The sequence below is a fragment of the Orbicella franksi genome, chromosome 4 (assembly GCF_964199315.1).
Source record: "Orbicella franksi chromosome 4, jaOrbFran1.1, whole genome shotgun sequence".
Classification (NCBI taxonomy): Eukaryota; Metazoa; Cnidaria; class Anthozoa; order Scleractinia; family Merulinidae; genus Orbicella; species Orbicella franksi.
The window spans coordinates 6,131,177-6,151,512 of NC_138148.1; the positions used below are offsets into that span (position 1 = coordinate 6,131,177).

At 38.2% G+C, this 20,336-nt stretch overlaps 2 protein-coding genes across 2 annotated transcripts; both read left to right on the plus strand.

Annotated features, from left to right (window-relative positions):
- Positions 1-1,238: 1,238 nt before the first annotated feature.
- On the plus strand, positions 1,239-7,008 carry LOC145484261 (uncharacterized). The gene is made up of 6 exons (XM_081462902.1): positions 1,239-1,368; positions 3,333-3,589; positions 3,859-3,967; positions 4,315-4,354; positions 4,696-4,822; positions 5,276-7,008. The coding sequence occupies exons 1-6, from the start codon at positions 1,263-1,265 to the stop codon at positions 5,795-5,797; spliced, it is 1,161 nt and encodes a 386-aa protein (XP_081319028.1). The 5' UTR covers positions 1,239-1,262; the 3' UTR covers positions 5,798-7,008.
- A 4,136-nt stretch (positions 7,009-11,144) lies between these two features.
- LOC145484310 (putative skeletal organic matrix protein 5) lies at positions 11,145-16,311 on the plus strand. The gene is made up of 6 exons (XM_081462949.1): positions 11,145-11,822; positions 12,359-12,615; positions 12,884-12,998; positions 14,917-14,956; positions 15,358-15,484; positions 15,661-16,311. Exons 1-6 carry the CDS (start codon positions 11,714-11,716, stop codon positions 16,168-16,170), a joined length of 1,158 nt encoding a protein of 385 aa, XP_081319075.1. The 5' UTR covers positions 11,145-11,713; the 3' UTR covers positions 16,171-16,311.
- Positions 16,312-20,336: the final 4,025 nt, after the last annotated feature.

Below are 20,336 nucleotides of genomic sequence, written 5' to 3' on the forward strand. Positions count from 1 at the left end.
TTCATCTCTGGAGAGGGAATACAAAATATCTGGATTCGCTGCCGAATTCGCCGGATGCGTGTGGACGGAAGCCGTGTCCGGAAAGAAAAAGTTGCGGATTCAAAAATATCCGGGTAAGTGTGGACGGGGCCCCAGATCTATTAAATGGCTATCCGTCGTTAGTATTGCGACGAAACTGATACGTGTTTCAAAATTCTTTTCAAGTTATCCCACTTATTATTCTACCGTTCAGATTAAAACCCCTGTGGAATTCGGTTGAAACAGCTGTAGCTGTTTTGAGGAAAACGTGTCCTACAAACAGCGTAAAAGCCATTTAGGGTGTACCAGACGATGCTAGAAGTGGTTATTAGTGGTTAAGAGCCAATTTACCGTTTAGTGTTTCGGCGCGATACAAAGGACAAATAAGGAATACGTGCGGCTATGTTTTTCCCTCCAAATACACAGAATAACGTTAACCTCGTTGAAACAAAGAAGGACAAACCGAGTACCCAAAATAGAGAAGACAACTTTTGTCGAAACATTTCATGCAAACAATTAAAGAAAGCGAAGATCGAGGAGAAATTTCTTTCTAGATGTTGTTGATTGTAGCAATACTTGAGAGTATTAAGACAGCCATCTGAATGTACAGGTTACCATGGTTACGGGAAATTAAGGATTCCTGAGTGTCATAATTGTACGGCTGGTGACGAGTGAAATGACCGTGAGCGACGTGCGTTTATCAAAATTCTTATAATTTCTCTCACCTAAAGGCGAGGTAAACTATTTGAATGTTGACGAAGCGCTAGTGAAATTATTTCTTAATTTTTACGAGTATACGGGTAATAAATTACACTTACGATCGTGGGTTTTTGAATGTTTATTGTATCGAGAAATTTCGCATCAAACGTTGCCATGGAAATTATATTTTGTAATTTCACACGTAAAATTTTAAATTAAGGATTAATTCTATGTCACCAGCCATATTAAAATAATTTGGTCTGTATTTTTGGTATTTTACCCTGGAGAGAAAAAAGTTAACCAGAAACGTCCGTTAAGGTCAACTTTCCAAGTTGCCGTTTTTTTAGAGCTATCAATTAGTTGATTTTCACCTGTCGCTCGTCAAACACTACAGCAGAGCTATTTATATACCAATCGCTTTGCTCAATTCAGTCAACACAAGCTATTGAACCAGTAAAAACTTTCATTAACATTTCTTGAAACAAGAACATCTGCGGAATAAAGCGGAAACTAGCTGAGACTCTCAAGCTGCCATCAAGAAGACAATGTCTTCGTCGACGGAAATTCACTTCAAGCCTAAATCTGCAATCACGGTCTACATCCTTTACATTTCACTTGCGATCATTTTCTCGTTATGTTGTGCTTGCTCTGGTAAGTCCATACCTAGTCTGTTACTTATTGTTTTAATTGAGTCTTTCATGATTTTACACGACCCGAATTTCGGTCATCTTCACTCGTCCATGCAACTAAAGTAGAAGGCTGCAGGCCTTTCTATCCCTGAAGAAATTATTTCGCACGCAATGCATGAAATACGCGCTAGTAAATCTTTGATACTGCATTATCGCCTAGCTACGTGCTCTGGTATCTCAGATGATAGTGACCGACAAGTGCGCCGAGTGTTGCGCGCGTCAGGGACTATGGCGTATGCCGTTATTCTGAAAAAAAAATATTGCCACATTTCGCGAAGACAGATACTAACCAGTTGGATGTTATGTGTCCATTGAATTGGGTGAGACTAATGGATAGCCAATAATTCAACGAAGAAAACTATAGTTTTAATGCTAGCATGAACACAACACGAGAAGAACACCATGTAAAAGCCTTGAAATCCAAATAATTTTGGGAGAGAAACGACAGTAAAAATTGGAGATTGAAATTATAAACAGAAATTCTGATATGCAGTCCTCTATCAGAAACAAATGTACTCAGAGAAGAGAAATCCACATAGACTATACCGTTTTCCATTTTTTTAACATTAAGTTTTAATTGATGTATTTCAAAGACGACAAATGCCGCGACATTGTGTTCAAGGAACCAGTTGCAAACGAGACAATCAAGTGCTTACCCATTTGTCAATATCAACATTCCAAATTTCTGTTGATAGTTAGCAATTTTCATTGCCACCCGCTGCGAGAGAAACGAAAGTAAAAATTGGAGAATAAAATTATCAGCAAAACTTCTGATATGCAGTCCTCTATCAGAAAAAATGTACTCAGAGAAGAGAAACCCACATAGACTATTGCTTTCTACATTTTTTTAATATTAAGTTTTAATTTGTGTATTTCAAAGACGACGAATGTCGCGACATTGTGTTCAAGGAACCAGTTGCAAAGAAGGCAATGAAGTGCTTATCCGTTTGTTAATATTAACGTTCCAAATTTCTGTTGATAGTAAGCAATTTTCGTTGCCACCCGCTGCAGCATCTTAGCAACCAATCTCTTTATTCAATACTGGCAAAATTGGCGAACAAGCCTTTAGAATTGTGACACTTAATAATCTTTAAACCAAGGACACATGCGGTCAAATCAAAAACGGAAACTTGCTGAAACGGACTGAGACTCTTGAGTTATCTTCCAGGAGATGATGGGTTCTTTAAAGGAGATTCAGTTTAAGCATAAATTTGCAATCTTCACTTACATCCTTTACATTTCACTTAATTGGAATCATTTTTTCGTTATGTTGTGGTTGCTCTGGTAAGCAAGCTCTCCTAGTTTGTTTTTTATTGTCTTATTACAGTGAGTCTTCGAGTAGATGGTCTTACAGAGCCTGAATTTCTCTGGTCTATGCAAGCACAGGGTCGACTGGGCTTTTCCTGCTGAATTGATTTCGTAGGCAAAACATGAAATATGCTCTAGTGAAACTTTCTGCATTGTCGCCTCTTCCAGCGTTTCAAATGAATCGTTTTGATATTGTTGCGGGGTTCCCTGTATTGTTCATGTATTTTTCCCGCCGTTTAGTTCCCGCGTTTAAGTCACGTGATTTTTTCGAGTGTGCATGTAATGGCGAACGTCGGCAAACGTTGTAGTTGTGTATGCGATTCACTTGAAGTAACGACGGATAAGACGGATAATGACGGATAAGACGGATAAAGACGCGGACGATTGATGGAATTATGTACAAGCAAACAGGAGCGTCTTATTAGAGTGTTAGTCGAACTAAAGTCAGTGAGCTAGAGTGAATCTTACCTATTGAAACCCAGGGAATTGGAAACTGGCCCTTTCAAATATTTCAAATAATTCAAACGGAGAACAATATTGTACTCAGAAAGACTATCCTGTTTTGTTTGCAACAAATTTTTAAAACTTAATTTTCAATTTGTTTAATTTTCTTTTTAGACGATGAATGTCGCGACATTATATTCAAGGAACCAGTTGCAAACAAGGCAATGACGAACCACGTGATCAAACGTGAGGCAGTGTCCAGTGAAGAGAGCTGTCGCTTGATGTGCTATATGGAGCCCAATTGTGTGTCCATCAATTTAGGACCATTGGATGGGAAGAAACACAAATGCGAGTTGAACAACGCTACAGATGAAAACAAGTTTGCAAATTATCTTGTAAATAAGCCGGCTTTTACCTATCTTGCTATGGAGGTAATGTCACTCAAAAGACTCCCGATTAATTACACTGAATAAAGAAAGCCCACAATGAAAATTTGTACCATAACAGTTTTATAGTTAAAAACCTAGTATTCACACGTTACAATAGTTCTTTGAACTCCTTCCAATTTGTTATTTGCTGTGTGTGGTGGACGTTCAATGTAAATTTGAAACTTTCTACAACCTTCTTCAGAGACCAGAACCCTCTCATGCACTTTGAAAATCAGTCTAATAGAAGTTATCTCGACTTTTTCTCCTAACAGAATCCCTGTAATAGCAGCCCATGTTTGAACAATGGAACCTGTCATGCTGGATTCACTAGCAAAGGATATCGCTGTATCTGTCGCCCTGGATTCACAGGACCAATCTGTCGTAAAGGTAAATTAAAATAGTTAATTAAATAATAAATTAATGACTTAACTAGTAACTAAATAATTAACCAGTTAACACACGGGGGAAAATCTTATGGGTTTTCAGTATTCCGATACATATTGTTTTTTCCCATCCAGTTATGTTCGTAATGTGAACATCGATTGCACAAATTTAAACTCCTCCTCATCTCATTAATTTTGTTTTGAAACGTTACAATGATGTAATGTTGACGATACGTGTATACTCGAAGACCCAGGGGTAGTTAGTTGGGGAGGGACGAAGTAAAACCGGCAAACAAACCTGTTTGTAAATTAAACTCCTTTTGTTTTCCAATTATTCTACTGTAGGTGCCGCAAAAACATGCAAAGAACTCTATGAAATACACAAGTAAGTTATTAAAATTTTCGGGAAAAGTGTTCAAAGCACGCACGGAGACCGTACCTACACCATGGGAGGAGGCTCACAACCGGACTCTGAAAACGCAAGCGATCGGAGTCCACTCCAGACAAAACGAAAAAACTTAAATGGTTAATTATTTAAGAACTAGAATATATTTTCTGGCTTTAAAAAAAGGTGCCAAGCTGATACAAACGGGCAGAACTATGGTTTTTTTGGAGCCAGTAGCATTTGAACGATTATTGTATTTTCTGCGCAAATTACTTAAAACTGATCAGAGAAAGTTCCTGATTTAAGAGCAGATTGTTTAAAGATATTTTTATATTTAACAGGTCGAGGGTGAGTCAGTTGGTTACGCTCCACGTTGACTCAAAACAAATTTCTGTTCTCTGTCACATAAGAGATTTTGGATGTGGAGATGGAGGATGGACACCGGTCATGAAGATTGACGGCAACAAGGTGTGGTATTTTTCTGGTCTTAATTCTTAGAAAACTGAGAGCTGCAAAGGTCAAATACTTCTGGAAGATGGGCTGACAGATCGCCAAAGTTTAACTGATAATTGATTAGATTACAGCTCCCCCATCAAGAACTCCAATTTAAGAAAGAACGCTTTAAAGGAAGTTAAGCTCGTAAAATGAACCTCAGTGCCCAATAAAATATTTCTAATGTTGGCCAGAAACGTTTCCTTCGTACCACTGCGCCTTCCCTGCTCCTCAGTCTCTTACAGCGATCGGGGTGATCATATGGTAAAAGCCTCTACTGACCAGTTGCTTTCAAAACAACTGTTTTGTTCCCTGTCAATAAATATACAAATAAATATATACTGAAATAAATATCTATTTCAAACAAGAACTTAGTAAGGTCCACAATGTTATATGGATATACATGTATTGTCGTTTTCTTTTGTTTAGAACACCTTTCATTATGACTCAGCGTACTGGAGTAATAAAATTGAATACAATCTTCTTGGAGGGGAGACTGGGTTTGACTCAAAAGAGACCAAGTTATCGACCTACTGGAACACATCCTTCACCAAGATCTGTCTTGGTATGAAGATTGGTCCACAAATCAAATTTACCATTATTAACAAGCACGCCAACTCTCTGTTCTCACTGATCGCTGAAGGGAAATACCACGCCACCTCACTGGGTCGTAACACGTGGAAGACGCTGATTGGTTCACAGACCTCTTTGCAAAACAACTGTAACAGGGAAGGGTTCAATGCTGAGTGTGACGACGTAACGTTTTCCAAAGCAAGAATTGGTATCATTAGTGACAACGACAATGGCTGCTTTACCTGTGGCTCCAGAATCGGGTTTGGCACAGGAGGGTATCCTCAAGATTTTAACACATGTGGAAACGAAGCTTCAAAACACCAGCCAGATAATGGAGAGACACACATCAAAGCCATGGGATTCATCTTGGTGCAATGATAGCGAATTTATTGTCCAACTGCAGCGAATACCGTCCAAATAATAGCACAAATATAAAGCGATATTGTAGAGTTATTTGTACGGTAGAAAACCTGTTTGCCGGTGAGGTCGGCGCGCGCACAAAGAAACTGTCACTCTCTTCCTCTTTCATTCATAAACTTATTTACTACAGCAGTTGGATAATAAATCCCTTATTAGATGTTTTGGTTTGTAGTATCGCTTTATATTTTTACTCGTTGTTTGCATTTTGACTAACCCGTAGGGCGAGTCAAAATACGCCACAGGTCATAAAAGTGTAGCGATACCACACACCAAAACATCTAGTAAGATATATATAATAAACGTTTTGAAGTCGCATGGAATGAGACTTGAAAACATATACTGTAAATGTAGTTTAGAGCATAAACTAGTTTTTACCCTCGTTAAAATTGTCCCGGCCTCCTTACAGATCAACTGTTACAAAGAAGAGTTCAATGTTGTGAGTACTGATGGTTCATATTCTAACAATAGGCGATTTGCATGATGGCGTCATTTGACTACTGTACAACCACCAGAATCCTTCTCTTTTTCTGTTTCTTTGGTTAATTGAGGAAATTGTTATTTAATATTAAATGAAAAGAACTCGCAAGGTTATTAGTGGAAGTGTTGTGCTGCGTTGGCGTCAACATTACGTTGAATATTACAACCAAGTGTTCCATATCAAATGAAGTCTAATAATTGTACACATGATTAATAACCCATATTCACGATAGCCGCCATGATGGTTTTCTTATTACAATGCAAATTAGCCACGTTGTCCGCCAAGAGGCAAACATTTAAATGGTTTCCATTTTTCTGAAAATCGGCTCGCCTAAATGATCAAGTATCTGCACCAAAATCACATTTGGGAGCCAAGTTATGGAATAATAATTTTATTAATAATTTAAGTTTGAAAAAGTTTATTGATTACTTGACTTATTGACTACGCGAGCCGTTTTCGTTTTTGAAAGCGCCGAAATTCTGTAAAACTTGGAATATTTTCACCCCAATACTGAAACCAAAGCATGGACATGAAAAAAATTATCAGACATGATAAGAAACCAGCTGAAATTTGTCGACTTTAGCTTGTTTGACCCTTAAGAAATCACGTGCCTGTTTTGCATTATAATGTAAAAACAAACATGGCGGTTATCGTGAATAAGGCCTATTTGGAGCACCATCTCCTGATTAAAAAAAAACTCTACAGGAAATTAACGTTTGAGAGAATTAACGGAAATCTTAAAATTTCGCTTTTATTTAATTCGCTTTAAGTTGTGTTAATTTCGAATACCATAATTAACACGAACACTAATTTTCCATATTTAGATATGTTGCCATAATAAGCTGTAGGACTATAGTCAAGACATCAATATCCCAATAAATTATTGAATAATTTAATTCACCGTGGTTAACCACTAATGCATTTGCTACGTACGTTATATTTAAGTGGAACGTTTGCTAAAGATCTTAACTAAAAATCATATAAACAGGAAAACGAGAAAAATGACTCATCAAAATATGAACTGAAGATTCAAACCCAAATATCAAAACACAAACTCTCCTTACCTTAACCATGGCACTGCTTGGAGGAATTTGTTCTCTCTAGTTTAATTTCATCAAAGAATGGAAAATTTCTCGAAAAAAGACGCGAGCAGGGATTTTGAATTCCTCTCTTTTCTCTTTACCGGTTTGTTGCCTTAAGCGTGGTATTTGAACCGTTATTCTTTCCAGTTTATTTTCATAATAAGTTATGACTGTGTTTAATATGTTTCTCGAAGAAAAAAAAGGCGTTAGCAGAAATTTTAGCTTTTTCAAAAAAAAAAACAGGGAAAACATTCGTTACCCATTTTGCGAAAGACAACTTTCTGTTTACTGTCAGTAACAGAGAAGAATGCTGGCGTTGCAGTTTAACGGAGAATTAACCCAGCCAATTTATAAGAGCTTATCTGATTGGCTACAAATACAAGACGGAAATATAAAATCATGGGTTCCAAACAAGGCAAATATTGACTTCAAAGCTTTCAGTTTTTTTGTGAGGAAAAAGAAAAGCCGTGAGCGTCGCATTGGGATTTACTATAGCATATTTAGCCTCCGCTACCTGTCACTATGCTTTATTTTTTGATCTTCGCCGTTCTGTTGGTTTCGTCTGTTCTCGTGCAAGAGGCAACCTGTGCTAGAGGTGAGCTCAGTCTTGTTATTTTCTGACTCATTTTCCAATATATAAAATGTATGCTTATTATTATTTCCTGCTTTTTATTCTCGCAAGAGTCTAACTTTGATCGAAGAAGTTCACTATCAAGGCTGTTTAGGAGCGTATTTTTGTTGGTTCGCTTGATTTATAGCTCAATGATATTTCATCTGAAAAATTTTCTTCCCCGATCCTAAAAGCCATGCAAAAGAAAAAAAAAAAAAAAAAAAATGATAACTTCACTGTGAACGTAGGGGAGATGGACAATTTATCATTATCGCACTGCAGGAAAAATTAATACTCGCGCGTTCGTAATTTTCTCTTTTGTATAGTAAAAATTCTCTTTTATATAATAAACGAGTAATTGAGTGAACGCTGACGCAATTAACGATTTACACTCCTCGTGGTATTTGAAAATTCCTTTAAGTTGTTTCCGGATAAAGGTTCGTGCAATTTCGAGAGAATTCTAAAATTCACCTTCAATTTAAAATGTTAATTGCATTCGTAATTAAAAATATCACTTATACTCTGGCAAAAGGAACCAAATTAACGTGTATGTGGTTAATTTCAGCAAATTATATTTGTATAGGCGAATCTTTGCTGATGTCGCTGTTTTCATTTTTCTTCATCGACCTAGGACTTTTCGCAGAGAAGGGAATAGGAGAATCTTTGTTTACAAAATTTGCTCAGTAGCTGTAGCATAAGCGATGGCTGTTTCTCATGGAGATACAAAAACATACGTTCGGAATAATGAAAGAGCACAGCACGATTAACCGTCACAAAGAATTTGAGCCCCGATGAATCGAAATCTTTTTGTGCGACGTGGAGTTAAAAAATTAAAATTTTACAAAGAATGTATGAACTTATTAACGCTTTTGCCAACAAGAACTTTTGCCATTTTTGAAAGCCTATCTCTCGTCAAATATCACACCCAAAGAGCCAAAACGTTCACCAATTACTAAGTTTCATAAGCGCTCTTTACTTCGCCTTTCAATAACACGCGGACTCTTAAATTCAAAGCTCAACCGACAAATGCGTTTTTCGCTACCGTCAATCAAATGTTCGGCGGCTCCTCCCAGCTTCCGACTATGTTGTCTGAACTGTGCTCAACGATTTAATTTGATTACGGCGCGCTCGGCAATAATCGAAAGCTGGGAGGAGCCGCCGGATATTTGATTAATGGTAGCGAAAAACGCGCTTGCGGTTGACTTTTGAATTTTAGAGTCCGCACGTTATTGAAAGGCGCAGTAAACGTTTTTATTCAATTCGTGTCTAGCGTGATGCATCGCGTTAACAGTCTTAACGTTGCTTCAGTGACGACAAAGAATGAGATATCTTGCTCCAACACTAAATCCCGGTTTAGCGTGAAGCCAAAATCATAAAATCATTCGTGATATTTGGGCTGTTTGCGCCATTAACCCTTTGCTAATACAAATTCCTGCTGGTAATATTAAGTGGAAATTGCCTTAATTTTTTACTTTCAGGATTGCACAAGTGTTTTTGTTTCGTTGTTTTAGGGATGAAGAGCATCAAATTGCACGGCATTTTATTCAGGTAACCGTTCCGTCATGAGCGAGAAGAAAAACCATAAATAAATTGTCAAAATGGCTATCAAACAGTGACAAAACGGCAGCTTGAGTTTATATATTATTCTTACTTCATCCCAACTCTTGCCCCTACTCTAAAGGCGGGCGCGTATATTTTAATTTTAATTTTCCATTTCATTACTAACTCCGTCACCCGTCCAAGTACTGACCCAACCCAGCAGGTCGTAATTTAGCTGATTTGATGACAACCCGTACGGGCTCATCACCTGGCCTATGCTATGCTCCCACCCAGTAAGGAATGTTAATGTTTTTGAAGCAAATCCTTTCATTTTAATGGTAATAGGAAAATAACAAAATTAGATAAAAAATAAGCGTTTTTTGGCATCATTTTCTCATACGGGTTTGACAGGATCGGGTGAAATAAGAGATAGCAAAAACCATTCGACCTTTTTCTTGACTGATATTAGACAGAGTTATTGGACGGATATGTCTTAGTGGAGACTTGCAGCGGAAGGGAAAATTCACGCGAGAACATTATGTCAATTATGACTAAAAGCAACAAACGAGCATTTCCTCGCTTACAGAGGTAAAGTTGAGGAGGATTTACATCAACTGAAGTCTATTTCACATAGTGGTGTCTGATGCCTGTAACCGTGATATCTACATGCAGAGCTTGTGAGAGTTAATGGCTAATGTGGGATTTGTTTCAAAGGGGTTCAAAGACAAGAAAGATAATCTGAAGGATAGAAATAAACATGAAGCACTGCTTGCTCGTTTGTCTAGAATGTTGGCCTACAGGAAGGGCGCCTCGAAAACAAAGACTCTTCTTTCAAGGTTCTCGATGAATTGAGGAGCGTGATGATGCAGTCGCTGTTTTACACTTGTTAATTGTCCATGGTTTCAATAGTGAGAGCATAATTTATTTTTTCGGCTGTTGTGCCAGTGCCGTTTTTGTTGTTTATAGTCATCATAAGCACCCTTAATACCTGGGAAGAGTAAACCATGGACATGGCCTCACTCATATATTTCTTTTTTTCTGGCTAGGGCCCAGTATGCAATAATAAGCCAGCCAAAATAATTTGGTTATATTTTTAAAGAGAAATTAGTACCTAGTCATTTGTCAATTTCCACTCTTTAACTTTCTGTTCTTAAAGTTGATAAAACGAAGCGACTTTTTAAAACATTTAGCTATAAACAGTTGCGAAAAAAATTTTTCTTAAAATCATTCAAAAGATTTTTAAAAACGGTTAAAAAATACACGACGTTTCGACGCTCTCGGACGTCCGTTATCAAGTGAAAAAAAAAACAAAAAAACGGTATGAATATTCTACAACTACAACGAAAACAATGGTTCATTAAAAAGAAGGGTAACATAAAAATATGCTACAAGCTAAACAAAGAGTTTAGCACTGATGGAGTCACTCTGAGTCTTAAGGCTAGGCCTCAGTTCTTTGATGGATAGCATTTCGTAAACGAGGCTGCCAAATTTCCCGTGGCACTTCTTGAGAACACGAAATTAGCTCTCATTAAGAAGGTTTTTGTCACCGTGCACTTCTAAAAGCTGTTTACCGATAGCCGAATACTTGTGTTCAGCAATGGGTTGATGAAGGTGTCGCGCTATATAACCAACATAATCTGCCTCGCACGGATCACATGCAAATTTATAAACAACGCAAAGCTGACTTACAATACTCGGCTTAATTTCTTTCGGCTTAAGATCATGCTCCAGTTTTTTCCTCACAAAACTTGGCTGTAAAGTGACGGCAATCTCATTGCTGAGATCACGTAATTGCCTACGGACTGCATTACCGGCTATCTGATCTTTGAAGGGAAGAACTATTCTGATCGTGTTGCCGTCATCGATAATGACGTCCGAGAACGTCGAAACGTCGTGTATTTTTTAACCGTTTTTAAAAATTTCTTAAATGTTTTTAAGAAAAGTTTTTTTGACAATTTTTTATAGCTAACTGTTTAAGTTGATAATTAGCCGATTTTCATTGCCACCCGCTACAGCATCTTAGCAACCAACCACTTTATACAAAGCTGTCAATATTGGAAAACCAACCATTAGACTTACGAAATTACTCACAAGAACATCTGCTGTCAAATTAAAGGCAGAAACTTGCTGAAACTCCCTGAGACTCTCAATTTATCATCCAGAAAATGATGGCTTTTTCACTGGAGATTCAGTTAAAGCATAAATTTGCAATCAACCTTTACATCATTTGTATTTCACTTGGAATCATTTCCTCGATATGTTGTGGTTGCTCTGGTAAGCATACTCTCCTAGTTTGTTTTTTATTTTCCTGGTTGGATTTTCGGAATAGATGGTTTTACAGAGCCTGAATTTGTCTGCATAAAAGCACAGCGTTGACTGGGCTTTTCCTGTCGAATTGATTTCCTAGGCAAAACATAAATATGCTCTAGTGAAACTTTCTGCATTCTCCCCTCTTCCAGAATCTCAAATGATGAAAACAGTCAAAATTCGATTACCACCCTTCATGTTATATGTCAATTGAATTAGATTCGAGTGATCAACAATTCAGATAATTCAAACGAAGAACAATATTGTATATGAATATCGGCATAATAACAATTTAGAAAGTAAATCATGCAGTATATGTAAGCAAAATATATATGGCGAAATAAAGGCAAAAATTTAATTAAAAAAGACAACAATAAAATGCTCAACGGAAATTTAGATACGTAGTCTTTCCTCAGAAGATATTGTACTCAGAAAGACCATCCCGTTTTGTTAGCAATTAACGTTTAAGACATAAGTTTTAATTTGTTTAATTCTTTTTTAAGACGATGAATGTCGCGACATCATATTCAAGGAACCAGTCGCAAACAAGGCAATGAAGAACCACGTGATCAGGAGTGCGGAGGTGCCCAGTGAAGGGAGCTGTCGCTTGATGTGCTATAAGGAGCCCAATTGTGTGTCCATCAATTTAGGATCATTGGAGGAAGGAAAACACAAATGCGAGTTGAACAACGCTACAGATGAAAACCAGTTTGCAAATTCTCTTGTAAATAAACCGGCTTTTACCTATCTTGCTATCGAGGTAATGTCATACAAAAGACTCCTAATTACTTGCAGTCAATAAAAAAAGCGCGCAGTAGAACAATGATTTGTAAAATAAGTGTTTTCCAGTTAAAATCCTTGTTCTCAGTTGTTCTTTGAACTCCCTCCAATTTGCTATTTGCTGCTGTGTGCGGTAGACGTTCAATGTGTATTTGAAATTTTTTACAACCTGCTTCAACCACCAGAATCTTCTCATATGCTTTGAAATTCAGTCTAATAGAAGATATCTCGACTTTTTCTCCTAACAGAATCCCTGTAGTAGCAGCCCATGTTTGAACAATGGAACCTGTCAAGCTGGATTCACCAGTAAAGGTTTTCGTTGTATCTGTCTTCCTGGATTCACAGGAACAAACTGTCATAAAGGTAAATTTAAATAATTAAGTAAATAATAAAGTGTGACCTTTGCGATGCAGGTTATGTCGGCTATACTTAACTCGACAGCTACACCAACGAATTGAGGACACAACAGATCGGCAGTTGGACAACACCTTAAAAAGCAGCACGATAAAACGCCGGATGACATTGCATGGCTAGAGATCTCGGACACGCACGCTCAGTTGAAAAGGCCAGATGAAGCAACAGCGAGTCACGTAATTCCTCACGTAACGACTTAAATACTTTACTGAGAAAACAGATTTAACATCCCGCATACCTCGTTACTCCGGTGCAAAGTCTCAAATGTTCACTGACTGTCTTTTGGTATAAGCCGAGACCAAAAATATTGTTGGGAAATTGTCGGCTTCCATGTTTTAATCGTTGCGTTTTTTAAGTATAATAATACAGATGATGAAAGTGAAGAATGATCATCGCAGTTAATTTTCCAATTTAAGCAATTGGAAAGAAGAAGCCTGAAAAAATCAGGGCTTCAACGGGGCTTGCTTAAATTGGAAAATTAACTGCGATGATCATTCTTCCCTTTCATCTACAACCGCAGTTCATATATGAATTATTTCATATAAACTTCACATCAATACAGATGATGCTACTTAGTAACAGTATGGCCGCAGTGCGAGAGCAACATCACCAGCTCTCACTAGATGTCCTTTCGCCTAAAACCTTTAGAGTGTAACAACTTTGTTCACTTCGATTTTTAAACCGTCGAAGCCAAACTTTAAGACGTAGTGATTAACTTTTCTCAGGGCTTTGTATCCATTACGTTTTTAGAAATTGTTTCTCTGTAATTTTCGTGTTTTCTGGTCGACGAAATATGATATTCCTGATAAACCGAGCAGGGAAATCCATCAGCAGAGTATATTTCCTTGATTAGCCATGCTGTTTTTCCCTGGGTTGCCTGGCTTTCTAGGTTCCAGTCTCTTTTTATACCTGATTGCCCCCAAAAAATTAAATAAATGGGAGAATAGTGTGATTCAATTCGCGCTAAATTATTGGTTAAATCAGTTCTTTAAGGTTATTAGTATTGCTTTATTGTATTATTCTTTTAGGTCCCCTTTTTAACTTCGTAAAATATTTTTATCACTTATCTTACATAATAAATCAAGTTAAGACGAAATTCGATAGAAAATCGAACAATTTCAATTCTCAGTGGACAAAAATCTGCTACGAGAATAATTTTATGTATTTTACAGTCCTTTTTACATTTTCGTAAAGCTAAAGATATAAATAGTTGCCTGAAATAACACCGAAAACAATTTCCCTTGGGAACGAGAGAAAAAAAGAATTCAAATTTCAGAGAAATTGTGCAAACACAGGTAAAATTTCATCATCAGTTTCATTTCACCAATACTTTCAAGTGATTCATGCGAAGCTCATGCAACATTTGTTTTCGACGTTTGGCGTTGCTAGAAATGATTTTTTTTTTCTTTTTTGAGAAGATACAGTCGTAGTGAAGTTTGCAATACGATGTAAATAATCTTGGTACAAAGTTTTTGTCCACTTGTTATTCAAACTTCCGGTGAATTCCGTCTTAATGACTTAATAATAAACCATAGATAAATTAATTACTCCAGTTAAAACACTGGGGAAGATCTTATGAGTTTTCAGTATTCTGAAACATATTGTTCTTTCCCCTCCAGTTATGTTCGTGATGTTAACACCAATTGCACAAACTCCAACTCCTTCTCATCGTACTAATTTGCTGAAACGTTAAAACATTGCAATGGCCATTACACGTCTATCCTCGAAGACCCATGGTCAGTTAATTAGGGAGGGACGAAGTAAAACCGGCAAAAAAAAAAAAAGAAAAAAAAAAAAAAAAAAAACCTGTGTGTTCATTAAACTGCTTTTCAGTCAGTTGTTTTGTTTTCTAATTCTTCTACTGTAGGTCCCGCAAAATCATGCAAGGAACTCTATGAACTACAAAAGTAAGTCATTAAACATTTCAGGAAAAGTGTTCAAAGCACATACGGAGGCCGCACCGACGCCATGGGAGGAGGCTCACAGCCGAACTGCGAAAACGACTGGAAATGGAGTTCACTCCAGACAAAACAAAACAACTTGGACAATGAGGGATGGGACTCTAACAGATAAACTACATAGCTATTTATTTAATAAGTAGAATACATTCTATTGCTTTTAAGAAAACGTCCCAAGCTGATATAAAGTTGCACACCCTCGGTTCTTAGAGCCAATAGTGTTTGAGTAGTTATTTTATTTTCTGTGACCTTTAGAGTGTAAAGACCAAAAGCGCAAATTACTTAAGCCTAGTCACAGAAGATTGCCGATTTAAAGGAAGCCTGTTGAAAGACATTTTTGTATTTGACAGCTCGAGGGTGAGTCAGCTGGTTACGCTCCATGTTGCCTCAAAACCAATTTCTGTTCTCTGTCACATGGGAGATTTTGGATGTGGAAATGGAGGTTGGACACCGGTCATGAAGCTTGACGGCAGCAAGGTATATTACAAGTGTATGCCAAGGCTTTCAAAACTCAATTCACAATATTCAGTTGTTTCGTCAACCCCTTTTAAGCCATGCATCACATGTAAAAACTGTTTAAGTTATCTCAGGTCTGGTCAATTCCATTCAATAGAAATAGGTTTTGGGAAGAATTTTCTTCTATTCCTCCTCAGAACACATTTCATTATGGCTCAGAGTACTGGAGTGACAAAACTGAATACAACCTTCCTGGAGGAAAGACTGGGTTTGACTCACAAGAGACCAAGTTACCGACCTACTGGAACACATCCTTCTCCAAGATCTGTCTTGGAATGAAGGTCGATAATCAGATTAACTTCCACGTCATCAACAAGCAGGCCAACTCCCTCTACTCGCTGATCGCTGACGGGCAATACCGCGCCACCTCACTGGGCCGTAAGACGTGGAAGAAGTTGATTGGTTCACAGGCATCCTTACAGCCAAACTGTAACAAGGAAGGCTTCAATGCTGAGTGTACTTCTTTCTTTTCAAAAGCAAGAATCGGCATCCTTGGAAATAATGAAAAAAACTGCACTTCTTGTGATTCCAGAATTGGGTTTGGAACAGGAACAGGAGGACAACATGACTCCAACACGTGTGGAAACAAGGCAAGAGGTAGTGGAAAGAAAAACATTAAAGCCACGGGTTATATCTTGGTATATTGACAAGCAAAATATTAAAGTTTCAAGAAACGGTCCTAATTCATTGTGAACCTACAACACAATAATAATCCTTTACCGTCGTCAGAGTTTTTATCGCATATAATTAAAACCCAATGGCATCAAAAACTTTCAGCAGTTTTTAAACCTTACTGTTTTTAGTTTTAATTGTCCCTCCCCGAACTTGTTTTTTAGAGTCCTTTGAGGCCGTCGGGGGGATTTTAAGGCCTTCGAACACGTTGTAACTTTCAGAGCACTAACGCTATGACAATAAAACATATTATTATATAAAGGATTTATTGCACTTCCATAAGTGTTTCACATAGAACTATGACGTCACAAATCGTTCAGATGCATGTTAAATCCATGATCTTCGAACTCATGATTAAACAAACCTACAAAACTGACTCTAAAACACTCATATCAATAAAGAATGCTAGGAATATCTGAAAAAAAGTAAACTTTTACTCATAATCCTTTCCCCTACCCATAGCCCTACCCCCATCCAGCAGCTGTTCAAGCAGCTTAAACTTGACAGATCTGATGACAGCCCCTGCTTCCAATATGTTACGTTCCTACCCACGAGAAAAAGAGCTAAAATTTTGGCAGACTTCTATGAAGCAGGAACAGTGTTACAGGCAGCCATTTTAGAATAGAGAGATAACAATGATCTTCTCTTTCAATGCGTTTTGCTTGCGTGTTTAAGTAGTTTTGGTGCGAAATGACCAGAGGCCTTAGCAGACTTCAGCTGTTTCAGACTGTCAGTAATACCCGCGTGAGATAAAACAATGTTCATAACACAAGACATTACACGGGTGACGTGGGTATAACGGTGCTCATGGCTGCAAGCATGAAGCTCATTAGACAACTTTTCCCCTACAGTAGAGAAATCTTCATTAAGAACTTGCGCTATCCTATGATCAGAAGTTCCTAATTTCCCATCTTGTCTCCTGATTCCCAGTATTGGTTGTGACGCTTGACTATAAGCAGCGGCCTTAACTATCATCCAGTATGACTTGCAATCTTTTATCACATCCAAAAAGTCGTACTTCACATGAAGTCTGATGCTGTAGCGACAGAATCTATAGAAGAGATTATCAGAGTTTTGGAAGGCAATTATAACATTAAACGTGCGATTGGCCATGGTCTGCTAAGGGTACTGTTATATCATAGATTCTTGTTACGTCATAGGACTTCTGGAGTTTGTAAAACGCATGCGCTTCGCCCGACACGTGGATTAAAAGAGTGTTGTTTTGCGTGTGTTGCTTATTCTCATTCGTTTATTCGAACGGTTCCGTTTCCCTGGTTATAATACTTGGCGGAGAGGATGGGATAGATGTTACTTCGTTTACTTCCTGGATTACTTGTATAACGCATGATTCCTTTTCATGAGGAGCTTTACCCTCTAAAAAAATTCTGTCCAGGAGGTCTTTTAATCTTGTACACGACTTATCATCGCACGCCAGGAAATGTAACATGAAACAGGACCCGATACTTGCTTTTATTTATCACGCAGTTTTGCCTTTGCGAACATGCTTGAAGCCAGTGATGCGTTTGTCGCATTTTTGTTACGGTACTTTCCTTGCTAAACCGCCAGAATAGCTCACTGTGGGGCTTAAAAGAGATGGTTATAATTTTATGACATTTTTCTGTGTGGAAACATTGCCAACACCGTCGCGTCAAGGGAAGCCGGTTTGTACCAAAATAATTATGAACAATTATGGCGAAAGCCGCCAGTAGAAATCTACTGTGGTAACATATGTATGAATGCCGAACAAGATTGAAATCAGTAATTACTATATCGTTAGTCTTAATTTTGGCATAGCGAAATGGGGATACATGGCGCACGGCACTTTCGATTGATGACTACGACTTCGAGTACATTCTATGTTTTGTTTGAGCCACATTCTTATGTTAGAATGATGTCAAGATATCGCAGTTTACCTTGCAATATTATTTTTTCTAGCTATATAGCTAGTATAGACGAGTGCGAATCCTCAAAGCCAGGTCTTGGAATAAATGACGTCTTCTTGGGTTAAGACAACGAGGCATGCATTTGGTGTTTTTGTGTCTCGATGATCATTGTTCATGTCGGACTAAATTATTTTTGGCGGGAAATTTCCGCACGGCATTGCCATCAATCCTCCGATCCACGATGCCATGGAACAAGGAAAAGACTGCAGTGGTAAGTTGCACTGAAATTATTAAATATGCTGATATCAGATCAGAGAGCTCTCATATTTGCGTACCTATCTAGCCTAAACCAGAGAAAAGAGTTCTGTAGAGAACGGTTGTCATATGTCGCAATGAAGCGAATTATCTGATTCACTTTGCGCCAAATACATGCTTAACTCGGCTTAACTTGTTCTGTCTTGCTTGGGTAGTCAGTTCTTTATTGAGCTGTTGTTATCTGTCGAGCAGAATATAAACCTGACGCACTAGCTCATTCTGTCTTGCTTGGGTAGTCAGTTCTTATTGAGCTGTTGTTATCTGTCGAGCAGAATATTAACCTCGCGCGCCAGCTTATTCTGTCTTACTTGGGTAGTCAGTTCTTACTGAGCTGTTGTTATCTGTGGGCAGAATATTAACCTCGCGCTTTAGCTAATTCCGTCTTACTTGGGTAGTCAGTTCTTGATTGAACTGTTGTTATCTGTCGAGCAGAATAATAATGCTAACCTTTTCTGCTTTATTTATTTCACTTGCTTGCACCCCAGCATTTCTTGCCTTCTTTGAGAGGTCCGTATTTTGAGTTGTTTCAATATTTTGAGAAAGGAATCATCTTCGTGCTTAACATAATATCTGCCTCTTTTTTTCTTTCTCCATAGGGAACTGGTCTGCTAGCGGTATTTGTTCCGCGAACACGAAAGTTTGGAAATATCTTACCTCAGTCTTATATGTTAACTTGAGATTTCAGGACATTTTAATAGATATTATTACGGCCATTTCATGAAACGTGACAATATACAAAGCTGCGGACCGCATGAGAAAAATAATGCCGCTGGATGGGCTTTGTAACTAAATTAGTGTCATTATGTGTTACCGCAAATGTGACAAATAACACCTCGATCGTACAAAACTTGCGAACTTCGATCTTCAGTTACAGTTAATAATAAGCCATGGGTGGATTCAACACACCCATGGCTTATTATTAACCTAATTTGCATAGATTTTTTTCCTGAGCAAAGCTCGTCATGACATTGTTAACATCGCCGTTTCATGTTTTCACGCTTGTGGTTGTCGCCGCCTACCCTGGGTCCCAGAGGTTTTTTCTCGCGCGCAGCAGACGGAAATACTTCGCTGATCATAAGACATGACCGACACCGGAAACCGCGCAAGAAAAACCTCTGGCACCCAGGGTAGTCGCCGCCATGGCTTTGCCGCTAATTAGGTGCCATTGGAGAATTTGATCCTACGACCGAGAGAGTTACAGCTTATTCGGCACGACTTGATCAGTTCTTTGTTGCAAACAACATTGGAAGTTATCCAACCAGTACATCGGAAGCAGTTATCGGTGCAGCAGAAAAGAAAGAGGTGGCCGTAACGATTTCTGTGATCGACAAGAAGACTTGAAGCGTTCTTCGTGACTTGTGCAGTCCGGTGAATCCGAAAGACAAAAAATTCGAGCAGCTATGTGAGTTACTACGGTAGCATTTTAAACCTAAACGATTAGTACTCGCAGAATCCTATAGATTCCATCGTTGCATTCAAGAAGGAAACGAAACCGTCTCTGTTTACAACGCCCGTTTGAGACGTCTGGCGTTGACTTGCATTTTTTTTTTTCGTCTGCGGCATTCGAAATCCAGCGACCCTTAAAAAGCTCCTAAGTAAAGATCACACATTTCAACAAGCCTTGGAGGTGACTATAGCGGATCAAATCGCGGTGAAGGAGAGCGTACAAGTTCAGCAGCAACTGGCCCAATCTGTAAAATCTATTTCCAAGAATTCTTCTGTTTCGTCGTACTCATCTGTCGATTCCGAAGCTAGGCCCACACGTTGTGCCACCATATTGGCTTATTGTTCGATAACAGACTGGACATTTTGCTACGTCATCGGACTCCAAAATATCCGGATTCACCGTCCACACGTTGTCGGATTCTTTGCGGGTTTATTTTATTTATTTATTTATTTATTTAATTTTTCTTTTTTTTTCATCTCTGGAGAGGGAATACAAA

Excerpts from the sequence above, each read along its gene's own strand:
- LOC145484310 (XM_081462949.1), top strand. The coding sequence starts at position 11,714 with ATGATGGCTTTTTCACTGGAGATTCAGTTAAAGCATAAATTTGCAATC. Across the intron at positions 11,823-12,358 it reads GATATGTTGTGGTTGCTCTG|ACGATGAATGTCGCGACATC; the intron begins GTAAGCATACTC and ends TTCTTTTTTAAG. Across the intron at positions 15,485-15,660 it reads TGAAGCTTGACGGCAGCAAG|AACACATTTCATTATGGCTC; the intron begins GTATATTACAAG and ends ATTCCTCCTCAG.
- LOC145484261 (XM_081462902.1), top strand. The coding sequence starts at position 1,263 with ATGTCTTCGTCGACGGAAATTCACTTCAAGCCTAAATCTGCAATCACG. Across the intron at positions 1,369-3,332 it reads GTTATGTTGTGCTTGCTCTG|ACGATGAATGTCGCGACATT; the intron begins GTAAGTCCATAC and ends TTTTCTTTTTAG. Across the intron at positions 4,823-5,275 it reads TGAAGATTGACGGCAACAAG|AACACCTTTCATTATGACTC; the intron begins GTGTGGTATTTT and ends TCTTTTGTTTAG.